This window comes from Hylaeus anthracinus, unplaced genomic scaffold (assembly GCF_026225885.1).
Source record: "Hylaeus anthracinus isolate JK02 unplaced genomic scaffold, UHH_iyHylAnth1.0_haploid 5, whole genome shotgun sequence".
NCBI classification, from domain to species: domain Eukaryota; kingdom Metazoa; phylum Arthropoda; class Insecta; order Hymenoptera; family Colletidae; genus Hylaeus; species Hylaeus anthracinus.
The window spans coordinates 12871240-12891679 of NW_026535322.1; the positions used below are offsets into that span (position 1 = coordinate 12871240).

Below are 20440 nucleotides of genomic sequence, written 5' to 3' on the forward strand. Positions count from 1 at the left end.
GTTATAAAAATTTCATATATTTATACTATATTTTTACTTTTTTATACTATAAACTAAAATAATGAATTGTGTATTTAAATTGTATAAATAATATATATTTTAAATGATTGTACATCATAGAATTAAGCAAAAATAATATTAGGTATGAAGCTTAAATGTTAAAAGTTCTTTTATATTATAGTAATTCGTTTTGAGTATTAATCATTGTATCAAATTCTACTATACTATTTTATCAAGGTAGAAATCATTAATACAACACAATGTTTAAAGATACTGTATGAAAAATATATAGTAATTTATTTTTTGTATTTTCGTATATCAATATTATTATTGTATTTGTAAAAATGCAAAAATGAAATGATTTGTACGAAACTATTAAATTGTACAGTAAATAAAAGGGTCGTAAATATTTAATATGCTAAGTTATTTTATGTAATTGCAATCCTATAAACAAATATTAATCTGTAGATAATTTTTAAATAATGCTTTTCAAATTGTATCACAAGGTGGTGCTAGCGATTGATGTAATTTTGTTACTGCTGTTTGTACTATTTGTTGGAAAGTTTCATCTTCTTTGCTAGTTACTTCTAAATTCAGTAAATCTATGTGTGCTTTTTTTCCATCAACAGTCACATATAGCTTTTCTCCTTTAAAAATTTTAGGTACAGAATCTTCACCAAACATTTCTTGAAGCATTTCTATCAAACACTCCTTGAAATGCATGCGATCCATTTTTGTAGGTGCTGGTAATACTTTGGGTGGTTGATCCATCATTTCAGCTTGTAGTATCGCAGTCAAAACAGAATCTGCATACATATCATTTACAGGTGTTGCAATCCATTCCATAGTCACAATTTTTCCATCAATTGTTACATCAACATTTTTAAAAACGCGTAACTTTTTATCATCTACTATTTCTAAATTTCCAGCAATTTGAATCAGAAGGTGTTTTAATACTGGCAACGATGCTGAAAAATACACACTTTGCCTTTGAATAACTTGACTCATACTCATATCGGTATATTTTGATAAGTCGCAAGGTGCCAGCATGTGATAATTGAAATTCCTTTTAACTAAAACTCCAGATAATATCTGTCCTGGTTTCGGTGTTTCCATTGCCAATGTTCCCATTACTTTGGCAGTCTTTTCTCCTCTGAAATATAACTCAACAGCAACTGTATTTCTGGGATTATGTATCTCCATTGTTGTACTAGGATCATCTTCATATTCACGTTGTAAAGCAGCTTTCAATCTTCCCATTTCATTCTGTTCTCCATGTACGAGTACAACATGTGGTGGTTTCAAAATACGTATGAATTCTGAAGTCTGTTGATAATCTGTATGTGCTGAGAATGATATATAGTCGACAGACATTTTTAATGGTAACTTTTGTCCAGACATAGTTGTAATCTCTTCAGGCTCTGATAAAATAGTTTTAGCTAATGTTCCTTCTACACAATAACCAGCTATTATTACTCCATTTTTGGCATCAGTACACCACGATTCAAACAATTCTCTTGACAAACCACTTTGCATCATACCAGGGGAAGCCATCACTACACATGGTCCAATGTCTTCAAAATGGTCGATCCCTTTTAAATTTGAAATATGTTTAAAGACAAAAGGATTATTGATGGCTATCTGTCTTCTTATTTTATCATTCATAGCATTCACATAAGTTTGGTAGACTGCCATACACTTCTTTGCTAATGAAGAGGCATAATATATAGGAATTTCATGAAGTTCAGGATGCTGACTCCAATACTCATCTAAAATAAGCAAAAGTTCTTGTGCTCTGCCTAATGCAAACACAGGTATCAAGCATCGTCCACCTCTATTAACAATTTCATGAACTAGATTTGTAAATCTTCCTTCACGATCTTCTCTTTTCTCATGTATATGTGTACCATAAGTAGACTCAGTAATTAAAACATCTGGATGAATATTTGGAATTTCAGCAGCCATTAAATGTCTATCTTCTTGTCGACTGAAGTCTCCAGTGTACAAAATTTTAACACCAGCTATCTCTATCATAAACATAGCAGCACCTAATACATGTCCAGCATTATAGGCCCAAAATTTGATTCCAAATACATCTTTTTCTTCGTGAAAATTAATTGTTTCTATTTTATCCATACTGGTTTCAAGATCTGATTCAGTATATAACATTTGCTCTGTTGCAATATTGCTTACTTTGATGTAATCGGATAATAGCCAACGATAAATGGCTTTGGTGGCATGTGTCATGAAACATCGCCCTTTAAAACTGGTTTTCTGTAAAAACCATGGTAAGGCTCCACAATGGTCCAAATGAAAATGAGAAATTAATAGTAAATCAATTTCATCCGCTTCTACTAAATCTACAAATGGTAATGCATCCATTCCAGATAAACCAGGATGAATACCACAATCTAACATAATTTTCTTTCCTTTGAATTCCAACATAATACATGATCTTCCTACTTCTTGGCCAGCACCAAGTGGTCTAATCGACAATAAGTCACTTTCTTCAGCTGGTACTTGTGTATCTGGTTTTCTTTTCCCAGACATTTTGTACATATTAATAATAATCGTGTAGTAATTAAACTGAACTATTACCAAACTTATGCTCTCATAGTTTCATATTTTTTATACATACAAACTGTGTTTTCGTATACAAGTTTGGTAGGTTATGTGCAAAACAATGCACATCTTTTCCCTCGCTTATAAATGTTGTATGAATGCATCTTAGTTTAGCATTCTAAAGAAAAATGAAATGTCCGTACATTATACACTAATAATTACTAATTTGTGTATGAAACTGGCATGAAAAGTAAAAATTTATCTTGCTGGTTGATATTTAATATATGTGAAAAGTATTTGCAACAAAGAGATTAGGTTATAATCTCGTTGATTTGCAACGAAATCACATAAAACAAAATAATGTTATCCTTCTATGTGTGTTTTATGAATAAACAAATATTAACGTTTAGGTTTATAACAATTGATTGCGGCTTTGTGAAAATAACCTATATATCGTATGTATGCAAGAAAAACAAACGACATAGTGTTGATTGGTGCCACCATGAAGGCTGTATAAGGAGATCCAACTTTCCTAGGGAGTTAGATTTCGTTATGCAGTCTTCATAGATGTACTAAAACACAGTGATGGCCAAAACCCTAGGCTTCGAGTAAATCTGAAGTTTGCCAATATGTTTGTCTCGTTTCCTCTTTCGAATATTTCCCAAAAAAGGAAACGAGACAAAAACATCGGCAAACTTCAGATTTATTCGAAATCTAGGGTTTTGCCCATCTCTGCTAAAACAACGGATTACTAATCTAATCTAAGTATAGTACAAACATCTATGGTTTTAGCCCTCATTCTCATGTAACGTGTATAGGAACTTAAGGCTTGAGCCTTTGTATGTTGGTAATCTATGTTTTGACATTAGTTTAAGATGGCGGTATTTTTCAGTGTTGGTGCGTGGTAGTAGTATCGGGTTCTTTGATTTTTTCGTGTTATTAGTAGTAAATTCGTTGTTAATAAATTATGGAGGCTGGTGCGAGTACCGGTACTCGTACAACGCGATTTATGATGGAAGGTGTCGGAGCTCGGGTCATCCGTGGACCCGAATGGAAGTGGGGTAAACAGGTTAGTAGTAAGGTTAACTTATTTAAACATTATTTTTCTCTAAAACACTGTATTGTATCTGTCAGGAATGCATTTAGAATGTCTTAATTTACAATTTCTGTTACATTTTTAACACATTATGTAATTTCGTGTTTATACAGTGTTTAAAATGGACATATACATGTGTGTTTAAGGTTAGCATACAGTTGATATTTATTTTATTTGATCCTTATCGAAGAATCATTTAGACTTAATATATTTCGTAGAATGAATATACGTACTTCTATTTTTATTAAAAATATAATATATATTCTAAGAGAATGTTTAATTGCATATTTAATTTCTATCTTCATTTTGTGAAAAATATACAAACTATAAAAATAAAGAAACAAAAACATTTATACATCTTAATATATCTTTTGTTAAGTTTTAAGATTATTTTGATGATATACGTTTTTAGTTTATCAAATTTAATTTAACTTCTCTTATTTCTTATAAAATATTTAAGGCTTTTGTAGCTTGGTCTTTCATGATAGATAATATCTGAGGCTTCAAAATGAAAATCTTGTCGTTTGGATAAGATACTTCAATGTTTTATTGGCATTGCAGCTAGCTCGTATCAGTGTCTCATTTGATCTGTGGAATAGCTGGCTGCAATGCTGGCAAAATGTTAGAATATTTTATTTGAAGGATTCAGCTTTTAATTTCTTGTTCAATAGGATGGAGGAGAAGGCCACGTGGGAACTGTTCGAAATTTCGAATCTCCAGAAGAAGTTGTTGTTGTTTGGGATAATGGTACAGCCGCTAATTATCGTTGTTCTGGTGCATTTGATCTTCGAATTTTGGATTCAGCTCCTACTGGTGTAAAACATGATGGAACAATGTGCGATACATGTAGACAACAACCAATTTTTGGAATTCGCTGGAAATGTGCAGAGTGTGGAAATTACGATCTCTGTTCTATTTGTTATCATGGAGACAAACATCACCTAAGACACAGATTTTATCGTATAGCAACTCCTGGAAGTGAAAGAGTCTTATTGGAACCAAGACGTAAAAGTAAAAAGGTATTAATTTGTCTGTTTAAATGTTATAGAGTTACATGTTTAAGTTTACATGTGATATACATATATATATATATATATATGATATATTACATCCTATATAATATAGATATGTAATTCTTTTCATACATAATTTTAGATTGCAATTCGTGGTATATTTCCTGGTGCAAGGGTTGTGCGAGGTGTTGATTGGCAATGGGAAGATCAAGATGGTGGAAATGGACGAAGAGGTAAAGTCAATGAAGTTCAAGATTGGTCAGCTGCCAGCCCACGTTCAGCAGCTTATGTTATATGGGATAATGGTGCCAAAAATTTGTATCGCGTGGGCTTTGAAGGAATGGTTAGTTTAAAAAAATGTATTTTTCATTCAAATATTAAATATTGTCGAATGTATAAGCCTGAAGTGTTTTGGTATATCTGTAAACTCCTCAGTGGCGAGGATTAAAGCAATTATTTGTATGCGTAATTATCTATGTAAGAGAACAGTGGTCTGTACACATACAGAATATATAATTAGTAATGGTATATGTTTTAGGCGGACTTAAAAGTTGTTAATGATGCTAAAGGTCAAACAGTGTATAGGGATCATTTGCCACTGTTAGGTGAACAGGGTCCAGGTCGAACTGGTCCGCACGGATTACAAATTGGAGATCAGGTAATCTATGCATATGAATAAATCTGTAAGATTATTGTAATAATCTTAAAAGAAGTAATAAATAATGTCTTTTAAATTACAGGTTAATGTTGATTTAGAATTGGAAATAGTGCAGTCATTGCAACATGGACATGGTGGTTGGACAGATGGAATGTTTGAGTGCCTTGGCACTACAGGTACTGTCGTTGGTATCGACGAAGATCATGACATTGTCGTGTCATATCCAAGCGGAAATCGATGGACTTTCAATCCTGCTGTATTGACGAAAGTGCAAATACCAGTACCAGTTACCAGTTCAAGCTCCGATAATCAAACATTTGCGGTTGGAGATTTGGTACAAATATGTAATGACTTAGAGAAAATTAAACTGCTTCAACGCGGTCATGGAGAATGGGCTGAAGCAATGGCGCCGGTTTGTATTATTTTTTAGTTGATCATGTTAGTAGTTTGTAATTATTTTTATTAATGTTTCCGCACTTTAACAGACTATGGGGAAAATTGGTAGAGTTTTGCAAATATACCACGACGGAGACTTAAAAGTAGAAGTTTGCAGTACATCTTGGACTTATAATCCCCAAGCAGTTACGAAAGTAGCGAGTAGCGATGGTAGTGTTCCGGGAAATAGCAGTGGAGGTACGTTTCAGTACTTAAAGATAATTGAATTATACAGGGTGTCCCAAAAATGTTGTAACACCTTGAAAGGGGTGGTTCAGGAGATGATTTCAAACAACTTGTTCTTTAGCGAAAATGTTGTCCGAGGTTTCGTTAAGGAGGTTCGCGTCGAGACGCTACCGCGTTTCTAGATATTAAACGAAAACCCCGACCAATCAGAGCGCGAGTATGACGGTTGAACGTAGGCTACGCGTTAGGCGGCCGCGCTCATACGCTACCGCGAGCGCTCCATCGGCATCCTCGCGCTCTGATTGGTCAATGTTTTCCGTTAATATCTCTTCAACGAAATCTCTGACAACATTTTCGCTAAGGAAAAAGTTGTTTCAAATCACCTCCCGAACCACCTCTTTCAAGGTGTTACAACATTTTTGGGACACCCTGTATTTCTTTTCAATATATATAGATCGCTGATATTATCATTAATTATTTACATTAATTATCTACTACAACCATTTATATCTTACTTTTAATTCATATATCTTTTGTTTGTACTGTTTTCTAAAACTTTTAAATACGTTGCTTTTTTAGAACGTTTATCAGCACTGTTGAAGAAATTATTTGAAACGCATGTTTCGGGTGATGTTAATGAAGAATTGGTGAAAACTGCGGCAAATGGCGATGCTGCTAAATGCGAAGAATGCTTGAAAAGACCAGAAGCCGATGTAAACGGTGTATTTGCTGGCCACACTGCTTTACAAGCTGCAAGTCAAAATGGTCATCTAGAAGTCATTAAAATTCTCCTCCGTTACAAGGCAGATGTAGAGATTGAAGTAAGTATTTTTTATTTAGTTTATATATTAAAAAAAAAATGTTTATATATGTATTACTGTGGAGATACTTATGTTTTATAGCAACGACTATTGTATTTAAATCTAAATTCGAAAAAAGTATGCATTTATAAATAGATATATTTAAAATAATATGTGTGGTACATTTAGGATAAAGATGGAGACAGAGCTGTACATCATGCAGCTTTTGGAGATGAACCAGGAGTAATGGCATTGTTAGCTGGTGCGGGAGCTGACTTGAATGCCAGAAATAAAAGACGTCAAACAGCCCTCCATATCGCGGTTAATAAAGGACATGCTGGTGTAGTGCGCACGTTGTTGGAATTAGGTTGCCATCCAAGTTTACAGGTAAGTTTTTATTTTACATACATTTTCTTCTTATTTTGTGTGAAAACATAATCTAGTACTTGCAATTTTATTATCGATGGTTAAAAATATCTTCTCGAATGTAAATTAAAAGTGATATTGAACTAAAATGAAAATTATTACGAAATATTAAATTAAATATATTTAGTATTGTAAACTAAGATCTACGTTGATTTTAATTTTACAAGCTTGACTTTTCATATCAAATGTTATTCCTTATACTAATTAAACTTGCATAGCATTGCAGTTACACATTCATTAATTACTTTACTTGAGAAGCATTATTTGCTTAAAAAGAAATTAAAAGTATGCATTGATATTTTAATTCGATATGGAGTTTTTGTTTTATTATTAGTGTATTATATTTCGAATATTATTAAAGATATATCACGTAACAAGGTTGTGGTTGATGGTGGGTATTTTCAGTAGTAAATTGTTGCGATAGCTTTCCACAATATATCATTAGCATTACCAATATCAAGGTTGTATAGGCGGGCTAAGAATTTTAAGAACTTACAGCATTTTATTCTCATAATTTCCTTCTTCGGTTTTCCCTCAAAAAGTATATTTACCATTTCTTAAATCATTTTTAGTGATTTTTCATATACAGGGTGGAGTACAATTTTACAATAATAACTCCTTATAAGGTCATCCAAAGGTCAATGTTATGCATGTTTGAATATGTCTTTTTATCAGATACAAAATTACAATATTGAAAATACCTCATTCCGACTGAAAAAACGTCAGTGACCTTAAAATCTTGGAAAATATGACCTTCAGATAATTTTTTTGTCTATAATAGTATGATCCCGTTGTAATATTTTTCTCCTAAGACATCTCTGCGTATCATTAAAAGTAATGGAGATATTTTAGGTACAAATCTTAGGTGGCTCACTCTGTATATTTAAAGTTTGATGCTCAATGACAATAGGACGTAATCGTTAATAAAGTTGATGTTATCAATTACATAAAAATGGAAATATTGCAAATAATGTTATTTATAAATTATATCATAATAATAACAAGTATGTGGCTGCACATGAAACTAAAGTTTTTATGGCTTCATTTTAATTTAAAAAAAATTTTAGTATTATGTTAAATTAAAATTAAATTGACGTGTAGAACACGTATTTTAATCGTTTTTGACTTCCCAGCAAGGAAAATTATACACTTCTCTTTGATGTTCTTTTCAAGTCTCTTTGATGAAAAGAATTTAAACGAAGAATTATATCACTTTTAGAAATATAAAAACAATTGGCAAGGATTTGGATTCATTACATTTTTAAAAATATTCATTGGTTCTCCACAAATAAATATTATTTCGATTTAATCCCTTTCTAGTAAACTTGAAAGCAATTGATCTGTGCCCTAAGGTGTAGATATTTATTCTCATCGTCATCTGTTGAGAAATTTGTAAATTACAAGCACTGTACAACCTGGCCCTTTGTTACTTTCGACCTCGATCTCTGCTACTTGAAATTCTCCGTCGTTATTGTATTTTTTACTCTTCCGTGTACTCTCGCACGTGTCAATCCGCCATGAATTTTCTCCCTCGGTTTAATTACTCGGCGCTGGAACTTGTCCTCCTTCGTTTTTGGTTTCGAGAGTGGAACGTCGTCGCGCATACAGAGTCACACGCACGAACGTGAATTAGTGTTAATTCACCTTTGTTACATGGGTATCTCCTCATTTGCAGGAGACTTAATTAATGCAGTTATCTGCCTGGAGGAAGCCTCGAATTCCACCTGCGTTACGAGTGTCGCGTGATTGTGTTTGAGAATACGTGTTGCGCATAATCAAGGCGCGCTCTGTATATCTGGTGTCCGGGCAATGGGATATAACCGGGGGTTCCCTATTTTCCTTCGAAACAATTCGAACCTGAGAACAACTGGGAGCGTTTTCTTCGATAAACAACACTTACGTGCCTAGCATACGCCTGGTAACGCAGGACTCTTTCGTTCCTCGATGTTCTTTTATTTTCTTCTTTCGAGATAGCTCCTCTCTCGATCCTCAGCCACCATCATAACAAAACGTTTCACGCATTTGGAAGGGAAGGAAGATATTTACGGTCCGTTCCGTTGCGGAATTATCGTTGAAACGCTGATTGTTTTAAAGAATAGATTATACATATGAAGCAGTTGGTTGGTGCTGTTAGGAAATGGAGTCTAATGAATAAGTCCTTAGGTTGTAATTCTTTTTATAGTACTTTGATTAACCAGTCGGCTGTAGCGTCACGAAAGTATTTGAACACTCAGTACGAAATACTTTATTAATTATAATAGGTATATTATATAACATTTACTGAAGATTTATTAACTCTGTAAGGAGGTACGACTCTCCAGATTATATAGGTAAAGTTTCAAACAAAACGAAATTTGTAAACAATAGATTTGAATTATTTCTTGTAAACATAGAGTATTTGAACACACAAGAATGAGTTCCAAGAATCAATGAAAACTCAGTTTTTCGGTCACTAAATGTAAACATTGATTGTTGTTAGTCATCATCGTACATACATGTGTCAGTCTGAGTCTAGCATTCATTGTGAAATAGTAAATACTGATCATGTGCCCTAAAACATTTAAAATTCCTGAAAGTAAGAGAAAACTAATTGTCGAGTACTAAATATTAAAGATTTAAAAATTACTTGTTCAAATACTTTTGTGGCTTCAGCAATCTCTATGTTTACAAGAAATAATTCAAATCTATTGTTTATATATTTCGATTTGTTTGAAACTTTCCCTATAAAATCGTTCGCGTTCGAAAGTTGAGAAAGGAATTAATTAAATCGGGTTATTAGAAATTCTTTAAAACGCAAGCACACAGGTGATTACAATAAATTTTTGCAAAGCCTCCATTTCGCGTAACGCTCCTTCACAGGTAGGGAAAGTAATTAAGAAAGTTAGGTAATGCTTCCTCTCATTTTCATAATCACCGCGCGAAATGGTATAAATTAACAGTAAACGTAAATCAACGATGTTTTTAAGTGGCGCACTCCGGTCAGATGGCTAACGTACCGTGGCAATGTACCAACTTTACATTTACGTATTTTCGGGGGATATGATTTTTAACAAATTTGTTTACAACTGTATACTCTAAAGTATATTTGGATTTTGACATAAATTATACTATGAGACCATTGATGAACAAAGTAGATGAAAGAAACTTTCAATTGTACCTATCCTGGTTTCAAACATTGTGAACTATGTAGTTGATATAAAAAGATTATTTGTACGTTCTAATAAATTTATATATATATATATTGATAAATATATATGTTTTCTCAAAAATCATTTGGTACAAAGGGGGACATCATATGAAATAAATAATTTTGTTTTAAATAAAATGGTTGGAAAAATGTAAAAAACAAATTAATTGTTTTAAATGGAACTTAATATATCTTTATCCATAATAAGTTAGTATTTGTTTCGACAATTTTTCTGATCTATTGTATAATAAAAGGTCATTATAATATAAAACCTTAAATTGGAGATAGTTATCAGCATATTAAAGCAGCTCACCAGTCTGTAGAATAAGGTAGAGCATCGTTCTTCCTTCTTTAAGATTCGAATCATAAAATCATCAAGATTAGAATTATAACTTTATTAACTATACTACGCCGCAAAATTATTCATCACATTTTTGTCATTTCTCAAATGCGCATTACACCAACAATTTTTATTGTATCGAGACAATTTGTTTTGCTATTTCGTAGGTAATTAGTTGTAATTAGTCAACTTTTGAATTGCCTGACAAATACGGTAAAAAGGTTCACCTTTAACATCTGATAACTTCTGAACCAGTGAATTCCTCGCCTGAAAACTAGCATTTTTGAATTCCACTCGCCGAAATCTACAGGCTTATGTAAAAAAAGCTTAAAAATGTTAAGTCCCCCAAAGTATAGTTTAACCTTTTAATTCAATATGTGACTCAATTATATTTTTGTCTTCATAAATAGAAACGTCAAACGACAAAGTAAAAATTGTAAAGTGTCCGAATATTAAAGTTACTCGCTGTACGTTTGTCGTGAATTTTCGTTTAATCGTGAAGTATGACAGTGTTCGTTGCGTAACAAGCGGCGAGAACAAATGGTACCGTGCTTAAACGAAAGTGTCATGAAGTGCGTACAATCGTGCGAATTCTAACCAATGAGGATTAATCGGTCCCGAGAAATCATGTCCTCCCGTGACGCCAGGCAACTCAATCTCTCGAACATGGTGTTCCAACCGAGCCACTTTATTTTACGAGCCCGGCCAGGACACCAGTGCGCGCCATAATCGAGGCCGATTGTGTTCGCTACGTTGGCCGCTATGGTTAAATAAATCCCGAGAATGAACCACTGTAATTTGCATCGATTCGTGTCTACGGATGTGAAATTGGGATTATTTCACACCTGTCGTGGTTAAACTTTACTTTAGAGAACCAACAATGGTTACGTTTTTTTATTTTTTACATAATCATGTAGATCTCGACGAGTAGAATCCGAAAATGCTAGTTGTAAGGCGAGGGATCCGTTGGTTCAGAAGTTATTAGCAGTTAAATTTTTACTGTATTTCACAGGTAATTAAAAAGTTGAATTCGTACTGTAGGACGGGGAAACCAACTCCGTTAATTCGAAACATGGAAGTCTTGAAAAATAGGTGTAACAATATAAAATTATTACATAATGTAGTCCGCCACCTAAGAGGCTTAAATGTACAATACAAAAATTTCACATATCAACATTATCTTTGTATTGAAAGATTAATAATGAATAATGAATAATGAACTTGAATAAGAAACAATTATTATATGTATTGTATGAAGTTGAATACAAAAATGAAAGAAAAAACTGGCGAGATCGAAATTAACTGAGCGCTCTCTATTCACGTATGTTTGCACAGACCATCGACGTCGTCGACTAACTAGTCAAATCATACATATATCGTCTTCCTCGTTACCGTTGAACGTCCGTCACCTTTAATGTTTTCGTACGTCGTCGGCGATCTATTTGTTTGCTGTTTACGTATTCACACGGATAACATACATACACATTTTCTTTTATTTATTTTCGCATTATAGAATGCTAATATATACAGGGTGTTCAGGCTATTACTAGCCGGTGTGTTTCTCGTAAACGGTGCATATGACAAAAAACTGAATCTTTCGTATTTGTACTATTTTCTAAGAAATGAATGTAATCTTCAGTTTTTTAAATGGAATGGTATATTTTTTGTACAAAATATGGTAGAGTATCGAATTTTAAATAAAAAAGTATCGACCTTTGTCATATGTCATATGTACCATTTACGAGAAAAACGCTGGCTAGTAATAGCCTGAACACCCTGTATATTTTCAACACTGTCACATGCGAATAAGAAATGATAAACCTCCATAAAAATAAATAATTTAAAAAGGAGTATCATATCCGCAATTGCGTCACTGAATAATCATTTCTCTAATCACGAAGTGGTCTTTTAATGGCATAAGTGTCTCCACCCGTGCTCAAGACGTTTCGCACACTCGAGATTCGCAGACGGGCAGGAAAATGTCTACTTCATTACCGTGGAATCATTAAAGTTTCTTTCAATCTTGGGTTGAAGCGTTCACGAAAGTTGGACCAATTGTAGCATGAAATGCGAATAGATTTTCCGGGGCCTGTCGCCTTTGTATTCGGTCAACCGCGTCCTCGTCAAGGAGGGGATTTTGCTAGTAAAAAAATAAAAACGAGAACACCCGGTAGCCCTTTGCTCTCTCGTGCGAATAATGCATTCAGTCGAGCCAGGAGACTTTGCGCCGCTGCGACGTCTTCTATCCGAGAAAATGGTTCGCAATTTCGACATGGGGCGAGGTGGAGTTGACGGGGTTCGGGGGCGGAAGTAAGGGGGTTGGAAGAGTGGTGTGCCTATAGCCCGTATGGCCCCTATTACAAATCCAATACCCACCTAGCCCGATGGTATACGGCATCTTTTTTTATCTTCTTCTCTGCTTCCTCTCTTCCCAGGCCCTACCCTCTGCCTTTTACCCTCTCTTCAGTCAATCTATCTCGCAGCCGCGCGCCGTACCTGCTAGAGCCGTATCCTGGCGCGATGCTGCTATAAAACATATTCGCTGACAGCGACAATATTCCCCTTGGTGCAAAGTCGACAGAAGTAACGCTCTCGGGCTGCACACCCTGGAAGAAAATGTCCGCGAAGAATAGTGCTCCTGTGTCTGATCGCTCGAAAGGGTTATGCCGAAGATAGATAATTCTACTGGCCGAGGTGGGGATTCGAGTCACGAGTCAAGTGTCACGCCCTTATCCAAGGGTGAAACGACCACCCTCGTAAATCGAGATCATTGCCACTTGTGCTGATGAGTGATTTATATTTCTCCGTGACGAGAAAAAATCTAACGGGTTGCCTCTTGGACATTTTTAATAATCCCCGCGAAATTCGCGACATTTTTCATTATCGTCTTTTTGATTTAGAATTCGATACTCTACCATATTTTTGTATAAGAGATATATCGTTCCATTAAAAAAATTAAAAGTCACCTTCATTTCTCAGAAAAAAGTATAAATACGAAAGATTTATCTACCTGGTTACATTGCACATTTGGAAATTACCTTTCGATTTTTTAAATAACTTTTATTTGCCTGAAATTCATTTTTCATAAACAGATATTGTAACGAAAGAACATTTAAAGAAAGTTGACGATTTTGCACAAAACATAATAAAATAAAAGTTATAAAATCATTTATATGATTAATAGTAATGTATATAGCACCGATTAAACGGAACTTAGTTTTCCGTAAATCCTGCACCAGCGTATTCCGATTGAATGATGTCGTTCGATGTAGATCACAGTTGTGGGTGAACATGTTCGTTGAGAGGAACACGAATTAGCCGTTTTCTCCGTTTGATTGCTGCTTTTATTCACGGATATACGATTTAGTTACGATTTACTAATGGCGGATGCAAGGAACGTAGTATTTCGTTAGACAAGATCGGACACATTGTGTCTGGTCGAACAAAGGATGATATGCTGATTAGGAGTCGACAGTGCTTCAAAATTCGTATTCGCTGACAGAGACAATATTCCCCTCGGAAGAGAGTTGACAATGGGACCATCTGTGGGTAAATGCGAGAAGAAAATTGGTTCCTGGATCGCTACGTAAAATGTCGGCTCTTAAAACTCGTTTTACGACGACGCCAAGGCAAATAAAGCATTGTCATGGGTACAATTTAGCTTAAATACGAATTTGTATTCTTTTCAAATCACCATGCTTTTCTCTGTTATTATCTTACTGTGTTTTTACGTATGAAAGAACGAAAGATATGAAACTTGGAATATTGCGATCAGTACTGTCGTACACCATCAAGAATAAATGGTATTTAGGATGTTGTTAGTGGTCATTCGAGAATCTATTTATTTCAATCAGTACTTCAATTTAATTACTTTAATTGCTTTTCACTGTTTGCTTCGCCATTATTCAATAAAAAATGTTAATAATAAGTACTCTGAATTTGTATTTTCTTCGAATCAGCATTTTTTGTATATTATTTTCCAGTAATTTTTCAGAATTTATTAGGTCACACATTTATAGTTTTGGCCCATTTAATCTCATATTTTGTTTTTATGTAAGCAAAGCATAAGCGTATTAGGATTTTTGGTTTGGTGGTAATCAGGTAGATGGTTGAAAGCGTTTCCATGCAAACGTATGCTAATTGAAGTAAATAAATGATCGAACTAGAGCCAACAATATGCTAATTTAATTTTCTCTCAAGCATTATTAAAAATATACATATATATGCTAGTCATTGCAACGTTTACAGAATGCATACATTGTATAACAGAACGTTCCCTTCCTTAAAGATTTTAATTTGCATACATGATCAGTATGTATCAAAGTAGAACCTGTTTTCTTTTTATTTTGTTATTTCACGTAGAGTACTCTATATTTTGTTATTTTAGCCATTATATTTCTAATACTTCAAAGCAGTTCGAAGTTACCAAAAATTAGATAAATCTCATAATCTATTATTATTCAATATATATATTCATATATATTCAATAGGAATAACAAATAATTTTAATTTTTGTAGTTTTGATTCAATTATAAATTATTGTAGTAAAGTTTTAACAATAATCAAATTTACACTGTCTATTTATATTTCTTATAACATAACTGTTCATTTATTTATTTTATTCCTCCAAACCATAAAAGGCTTTTACAGCATACTCTGATTTCCCTTCAAATCATGCATAACATAATTGTTTATATAATGAACAATCCTCCCTTAAGGGATTTGGTACATCAAAAAATGAAAAAAATCACTTTTTTTAAATTTTATTTTTTTAATTAAAATTTAAGCGATTCTGAACAATTCTAAGCAAAGAAAATTGAATTTGGAGCACCAGAAATGGTAACAAAAATTTTGAAAAAAAAAATGGGATTTTTTTGTAGAAAATGTCTTTTTTTCTCATAAAAAAAGTTTGACGACACGAACTTAGTAAAACGAACGCGATAAAACTGTTAAAAATATAAGGAAATACAACTGACAACTTTCTCGAAGAGAAAACGACAGTCAAATTTGCGGAAGACCGGAGATGTGGTTACCTTGGTTACAACTATAGAGTATTGTCTTTCAGGGTAAAGAAGACGGTAAGTTATCAAATAGGCAGTGTTTTAATCGATTTTGATAAAAAGAAATACGATTAGAAAACATTTCTATCGATAATCGAACGGGAAATACAAATGTTTGCCTTTTGCGTCTCCTGAAAATCTAGATTTTGGTAGAAAGGTACACTTTTCGCAGAAACGGTTACACTAATATGAACCAAATTTTTTGCATGTGTTTTCTGATAATTGGGCCTCATTTACACCGACGATTTTTTGGAAATTCCAAATGATTAATTTTTTAAAAATGTGTTAAGTTGAAAAAAGAATCTATAGGTTTGGGTGGCAATAACTTTTTTTGGAATCAAAATATTGAAAACATCCTCGGTGTAAATTAGGCCGAACTATCAAAAAACACGTGTAAAAAATTTGGATCATATCAGCCTAACCGTTTCTGAGAAAAGTGTACCTTTCTACCAAAAACCTAGGTTTTCAGGAGACGCAAGAAACTGAAAATTTGTATGTACCGCTCGATTATCGATATAAATGTTATCTAATCGTATTTCTTTTTATCAAAATCGATTAAAACACTGCCTTTTTGATGACTTACCGTCTTCTTTACCCTGAAAGACAATACTCTATAGTTGTAACCAAGGTAACCACGTCTCCGGTCTTCCGCAAATTCGACTGTCGTTGTTTTCTCTTCGAGAAAGTTGTCAGTTGTATTTCCTTATATTTTTAACAGTTTTATCGCGTTCGTTTTACTAAGTCCGTGACGTCGAACTTTTTTTTTTTTGAGAAAAAAAGAAATTTTCTAAAAAAAAATCCCTTTTTTTTAAAAAAAGAATTTTTGTTACCACTGCTAGTGCTCCAAATTCAATTTTCTTTGCGTAGAATAGTTCAGAATCGCTTAAATTTAAAAAAAAAAAAATTTTCTTTTAAAGTAATTTTTTTCACTTTTGATGTTTCAAGCCCCTTAAGGGGGAAACCACATTAGGAGACTAAATATTAAGTGTTTATCGTGATTTTTTTACAGTAAAAGATTAACTTAATTTTTGTTTAACTTGGTGAATATTTTAGGTATGTTTCAAAGTACATTAGGTAATTATTTCAATTAATTTCACAGAGAAATTTTTGGGATATCAGCTGCTCCTAATAGCAAGTTTTCATTTAAGTCTGCTATCAGTGGGAATTCTAGAGATCAAAAAAGTTGAAAATTGAATTTTTTAGGAGTGCTTAAAGAAAAAAGATTGTATTTGCTGCAATCGGAAGCTCTATTATTTTGCCTACAAGTTGAATAAATTGTGAGTCCCAGAAATAACTAAAAATTATCAGAATTGTTTAATATAATCGCATACAATAAACATAACAGATGCCATAAACGTACTAATAAACTTTCCACGTTTTATGTTCTCTGCGACGGAACAAAGTTAACACGTACTATGGCAGACGAAATGTCTCGTCCCGTCGGTGTCTTCCAAAGTCTTTATTCTTCTGCTATTAAATATAATGTTCATCCAGAAAAGCACTACTCAGATTCAGGCGGGTTAGACATTCCTTTTAGTGGACGGGTTATGCACAGGTACCGGTACATCTTCGCGGTACATCTTCAGTATGCATTGCCGTGCAGCTTCTTTCGGAATGGAAAATGAGTTCCATGGTGGAAGGAGTAACCCCTGGTCTCTGACCAATCCCTCATGGACTTGGACAGAACGTTTTATATAAATACTTGAATAGATTCTCGGTATAAACGGATTTAACACTTTACTTTTACAGGAAGATATCCTGTTACACGCAAAAGGCGTATCCTTTTTCATTCTTTATGCACCTTCGTGAGTAGAATCCTCGGATCCAGTTGTATCTCCCAGATTCTTTATAAAATACCTTTTTCAAAGGTACCGACCGAGCGAGTGTTTGAATAGTGTAGTAGTTAACAGTTTATTCTAGGTGAATCGCGTTTCGTCGGGTTTCCACGGGAATAATGGAGACCTCTGCGAGATATAAATAAGAAAATTCTTAGAAATAAAGTTTACTGTAGAAATAATAATTTTAACAAGTCATTTATTATTTCTGTTTAATCTTCAATTCATATTTGTATTTACATGACTATAAATTGGAGGAATTTTTATAAAGGAGTTCCATATTTTCCATTATACGTTATTGAATCTAATATTAACAATGTTATTTATTAGATTAACTTGATTTACCCCTTAAAAAATTATGTAAAAAAGAAAATAGCTTAAATTATGTTATGATGAACTATCGAATATGTCGTATAATATCATGATTTGCTATATTAATTCATTCTACAAGTATTTTATACGTATTTGACAGTTTGCCTTATGCAAATAACAATTTTTTTTAACCATTAGTTTGTGACTACAAAATTTATGTTTTGTTGTTTGTAACGTAGACTATTCTATATCGATAATTTTGTAAATAAAAGGTTGATCGAGAACGTTGAATAACAAATGGCTTATAACAGTTACATCCAAAGTTATTGAGATAAATTAGAAAATGTGTTAACATTATTATTCTATGTCTTCTATCATTGTTTAGAATAGCAAATCTTTTTTTCACGTTTCTGGATGACTTATGAAAATGAATTAAATATAAGTAGATAAATAAATATGGTTTAATAAGTAGGTATCAAATGTTCATCGGATATTTAATTTCTATAGACAGTTTGTTTTTTATAATTATTTTTACTGGCGATTCAATTATCACGTGATCAATCTTTTTAACTATTGATACGATTTTGTACTCACTGATCATCTAAAACAGGAAAATATGTATTTTTATACTTTGTTCTGATTTTACCAGTATCCATATCTTCATGAATTTATCGTAGTATGTTTATTCGTGATTAAAGTTTAACTATTATTACACGTGTAATACATTCATTCTATACAAAATATTCTATGTTTCATTAATTCTACTACATTAATACTATCTGCATAAGTTTTCTTAAATTAAACTGCATGGTATGAAGAAGCTTTTTGTACAACGTACAAACAAAACTTTGTCTCTCATAAAAGAAAAAACACATATATATATATCAGCGATAAATTTTAAGTACAATTTTGATTTCATAAATGATTCTAAAATTTTATTAACTCGCACAATGTTTGCCGGAAATGGCAATTGTAATTTTAATATTACAAATTTAACCTTCAGGAAATTTTGTTAGTTTATCAGCACACTTCATTTCTTTCTTCGAGAGGTCTTTGGGCCTTAATTTGAAAAACACTGATTTACAGTACAGTTTCCGAGGTATCTTGTGGAAACCTTTCGACCCTAAAATTTCGTACGTCGAAGAATGAAAATTTCGCTCGAACAAAGTTAAGCTTACTTCGCTCGGTCTATTGTAAAATAGATGAGGTAGCAAACTTATTCGCAGATAATTTCCTGCGCTGTACGTCCAGGGAAAACGACCTACAAAAAAATTCAAACGCCGCGCAGGTAATCTTGTTATCGAGGAAAATTTAAAATTGACTCTGCGGTGGAAACCTTTATCCCATGTAAACGACTTTAATACAAGCATACACACACGCATATACACTCACACACGCTTACACATACGACGTTAGTTATTCTGTGCTAGCTGGAATTTTTGTTGGGTTGGAATTTAAGTCGGTCTTACGCACAGTTGGTCGATATAAAGGACCACGACAGGAGGCCGCGCGCGTTCACTCGGTGCCCGTTGGCGGTGCTTGTGATGTTGGTCAAAGGAGGATCGTAAAACGACCAGGGTATTACGCAGTTAGTAGCGAAGTAAACACGTTGATTATTTTTACAGTTGCGCTCTGTTCTCTATGGTCTTGAATAGTGGTTAGCACGGTAATCATCTTTTGTAGCATGCTCCTGGAACACTTGAAAGGGTTTTCCGAGTGTTTGTCATTTGAATACAATAGAAGATAACCGTTGTTGGACCTTTGCTCCAATTTGTCCGCCGTATTGTTCAATAATTTAACACAGATGAAGATTCACGTTTGTCTGTTTTTATTTCAATAGTGGATTTTTTCTCGAAACAAAACATTCATAAACTTTGTTATATTTCTTATATTTTCGACATGCAGGAAGTTACAATCATTTTACGTTAATTGTTGTGACAGAGTTTACGCATAATTAGTTTTATACATATAGTTTATTATGAAAAGTTGAATTACATACTGATATTACATATTAAGAAAAGGACTCGACGCGAAGCGCATATGCAACGTGATGCATTAAAGAAAAACGCAACGCATCCCCAAAAAGGAGCAATGCTACCAACGTATTGTAGCGTAAGGAGATCCTATTGTCAACATGTTGTTTATATTTTTGGGTGATTATATCATTTTTAGTAGTACCTTCTTGAAATCTTAACATTTCTATGAAAGATGTTAATTATTGAAACAGTTATGTTTTCTCTAACACACCGCGATTGAAAGAAAAGACGCAACACCGCCCCGAAGGCAAAGTATTACAGAGCTTTTCTCTACAGCCTCCTGAACAGTGGAAAAAATAAACTTTATTACAAAATTGACGCTCGATCGCAGTTTGTGAAAAGTAAGAATAAGTCAGATAGTTTATACTTGGGTGTAAACAGTATTTTATTGAGAATCGTTTGCTCATTACCACTTGTAGTATACTTACAGTGCTTGAAACATTCGTTTAGAGTTAGTGTCTTTTCCTTTGCTCCTGCCGATGAAAGGAGGTCGA

General features: G+C 33.4%; 2 protein-coding genes across 10 annotated transcripts in view; one reads left to right on the forward strand and one right to left on the reverse strand.

Moving 5' to 3' along the window:
- Positions 1 to 484: 484 nt before the first annotated feature.
- On the reverse strand, positions 485 to 3062 carry LOC128895971 (cleavage and polyadenylation specificity factor 73). Its single transcript, XM_054159042.1, has one exon. It carries the CDS (start codon positions 2557 to 2559, stop codon positions 490 to 492), a length of 2070 nt encoding a protein of 689 aa, XP_054015017.1. The 5' UTR covers positions 2560 to 3062; the 3' UTR covers positions 485 to 489.
- A 374-nt stretch (positions 3063 to 3436) lies between these two features.
- The window catches only part of LOC128895376 (E3 ubiquitin-protein ligase MIB1), a 417384-nt gene continuing 400380 nt past the window's right edge, over positions 3437 to 20440 (forward strand). For all 9 annotated transcript variants that reach the window (XM_054157912.1, XM_054157908.1, XM_054157910.1 and 6 more), the window contains exons 1-8: positions 3437 to 3631; positions 4330 to 4677; positions 4814 to 5014; positions 5210 to 5329; positions 5412 to 5741; positions 5815 to 5962; positions 6530 to 6771; positions 6940 to 7137. In XM_054157912.1, coding sequence (XP_054013887.1) covers positions 3530 to 3631; positions 4330 to 4677; positions 4814 to 5014; positions 5210 to 5329; positions 5412 to 5741; positions 5815 to 5962; positions 6530 to 6771; positions 6940 to 7137 — 1689 coding nt within the window. In that variant the 5' untranslated portion in view covers positions 3437 to 3529. The remainder of the gene's footprint in view (positions 3632 to 4329; positions 4678 to 4813; positions 5015 to 5209; positions 5330 to 5411; positions 5742 to 5814; positions 5963 to 6529; positions 6772 to 6939; positions 7138 to 20440) is intronic.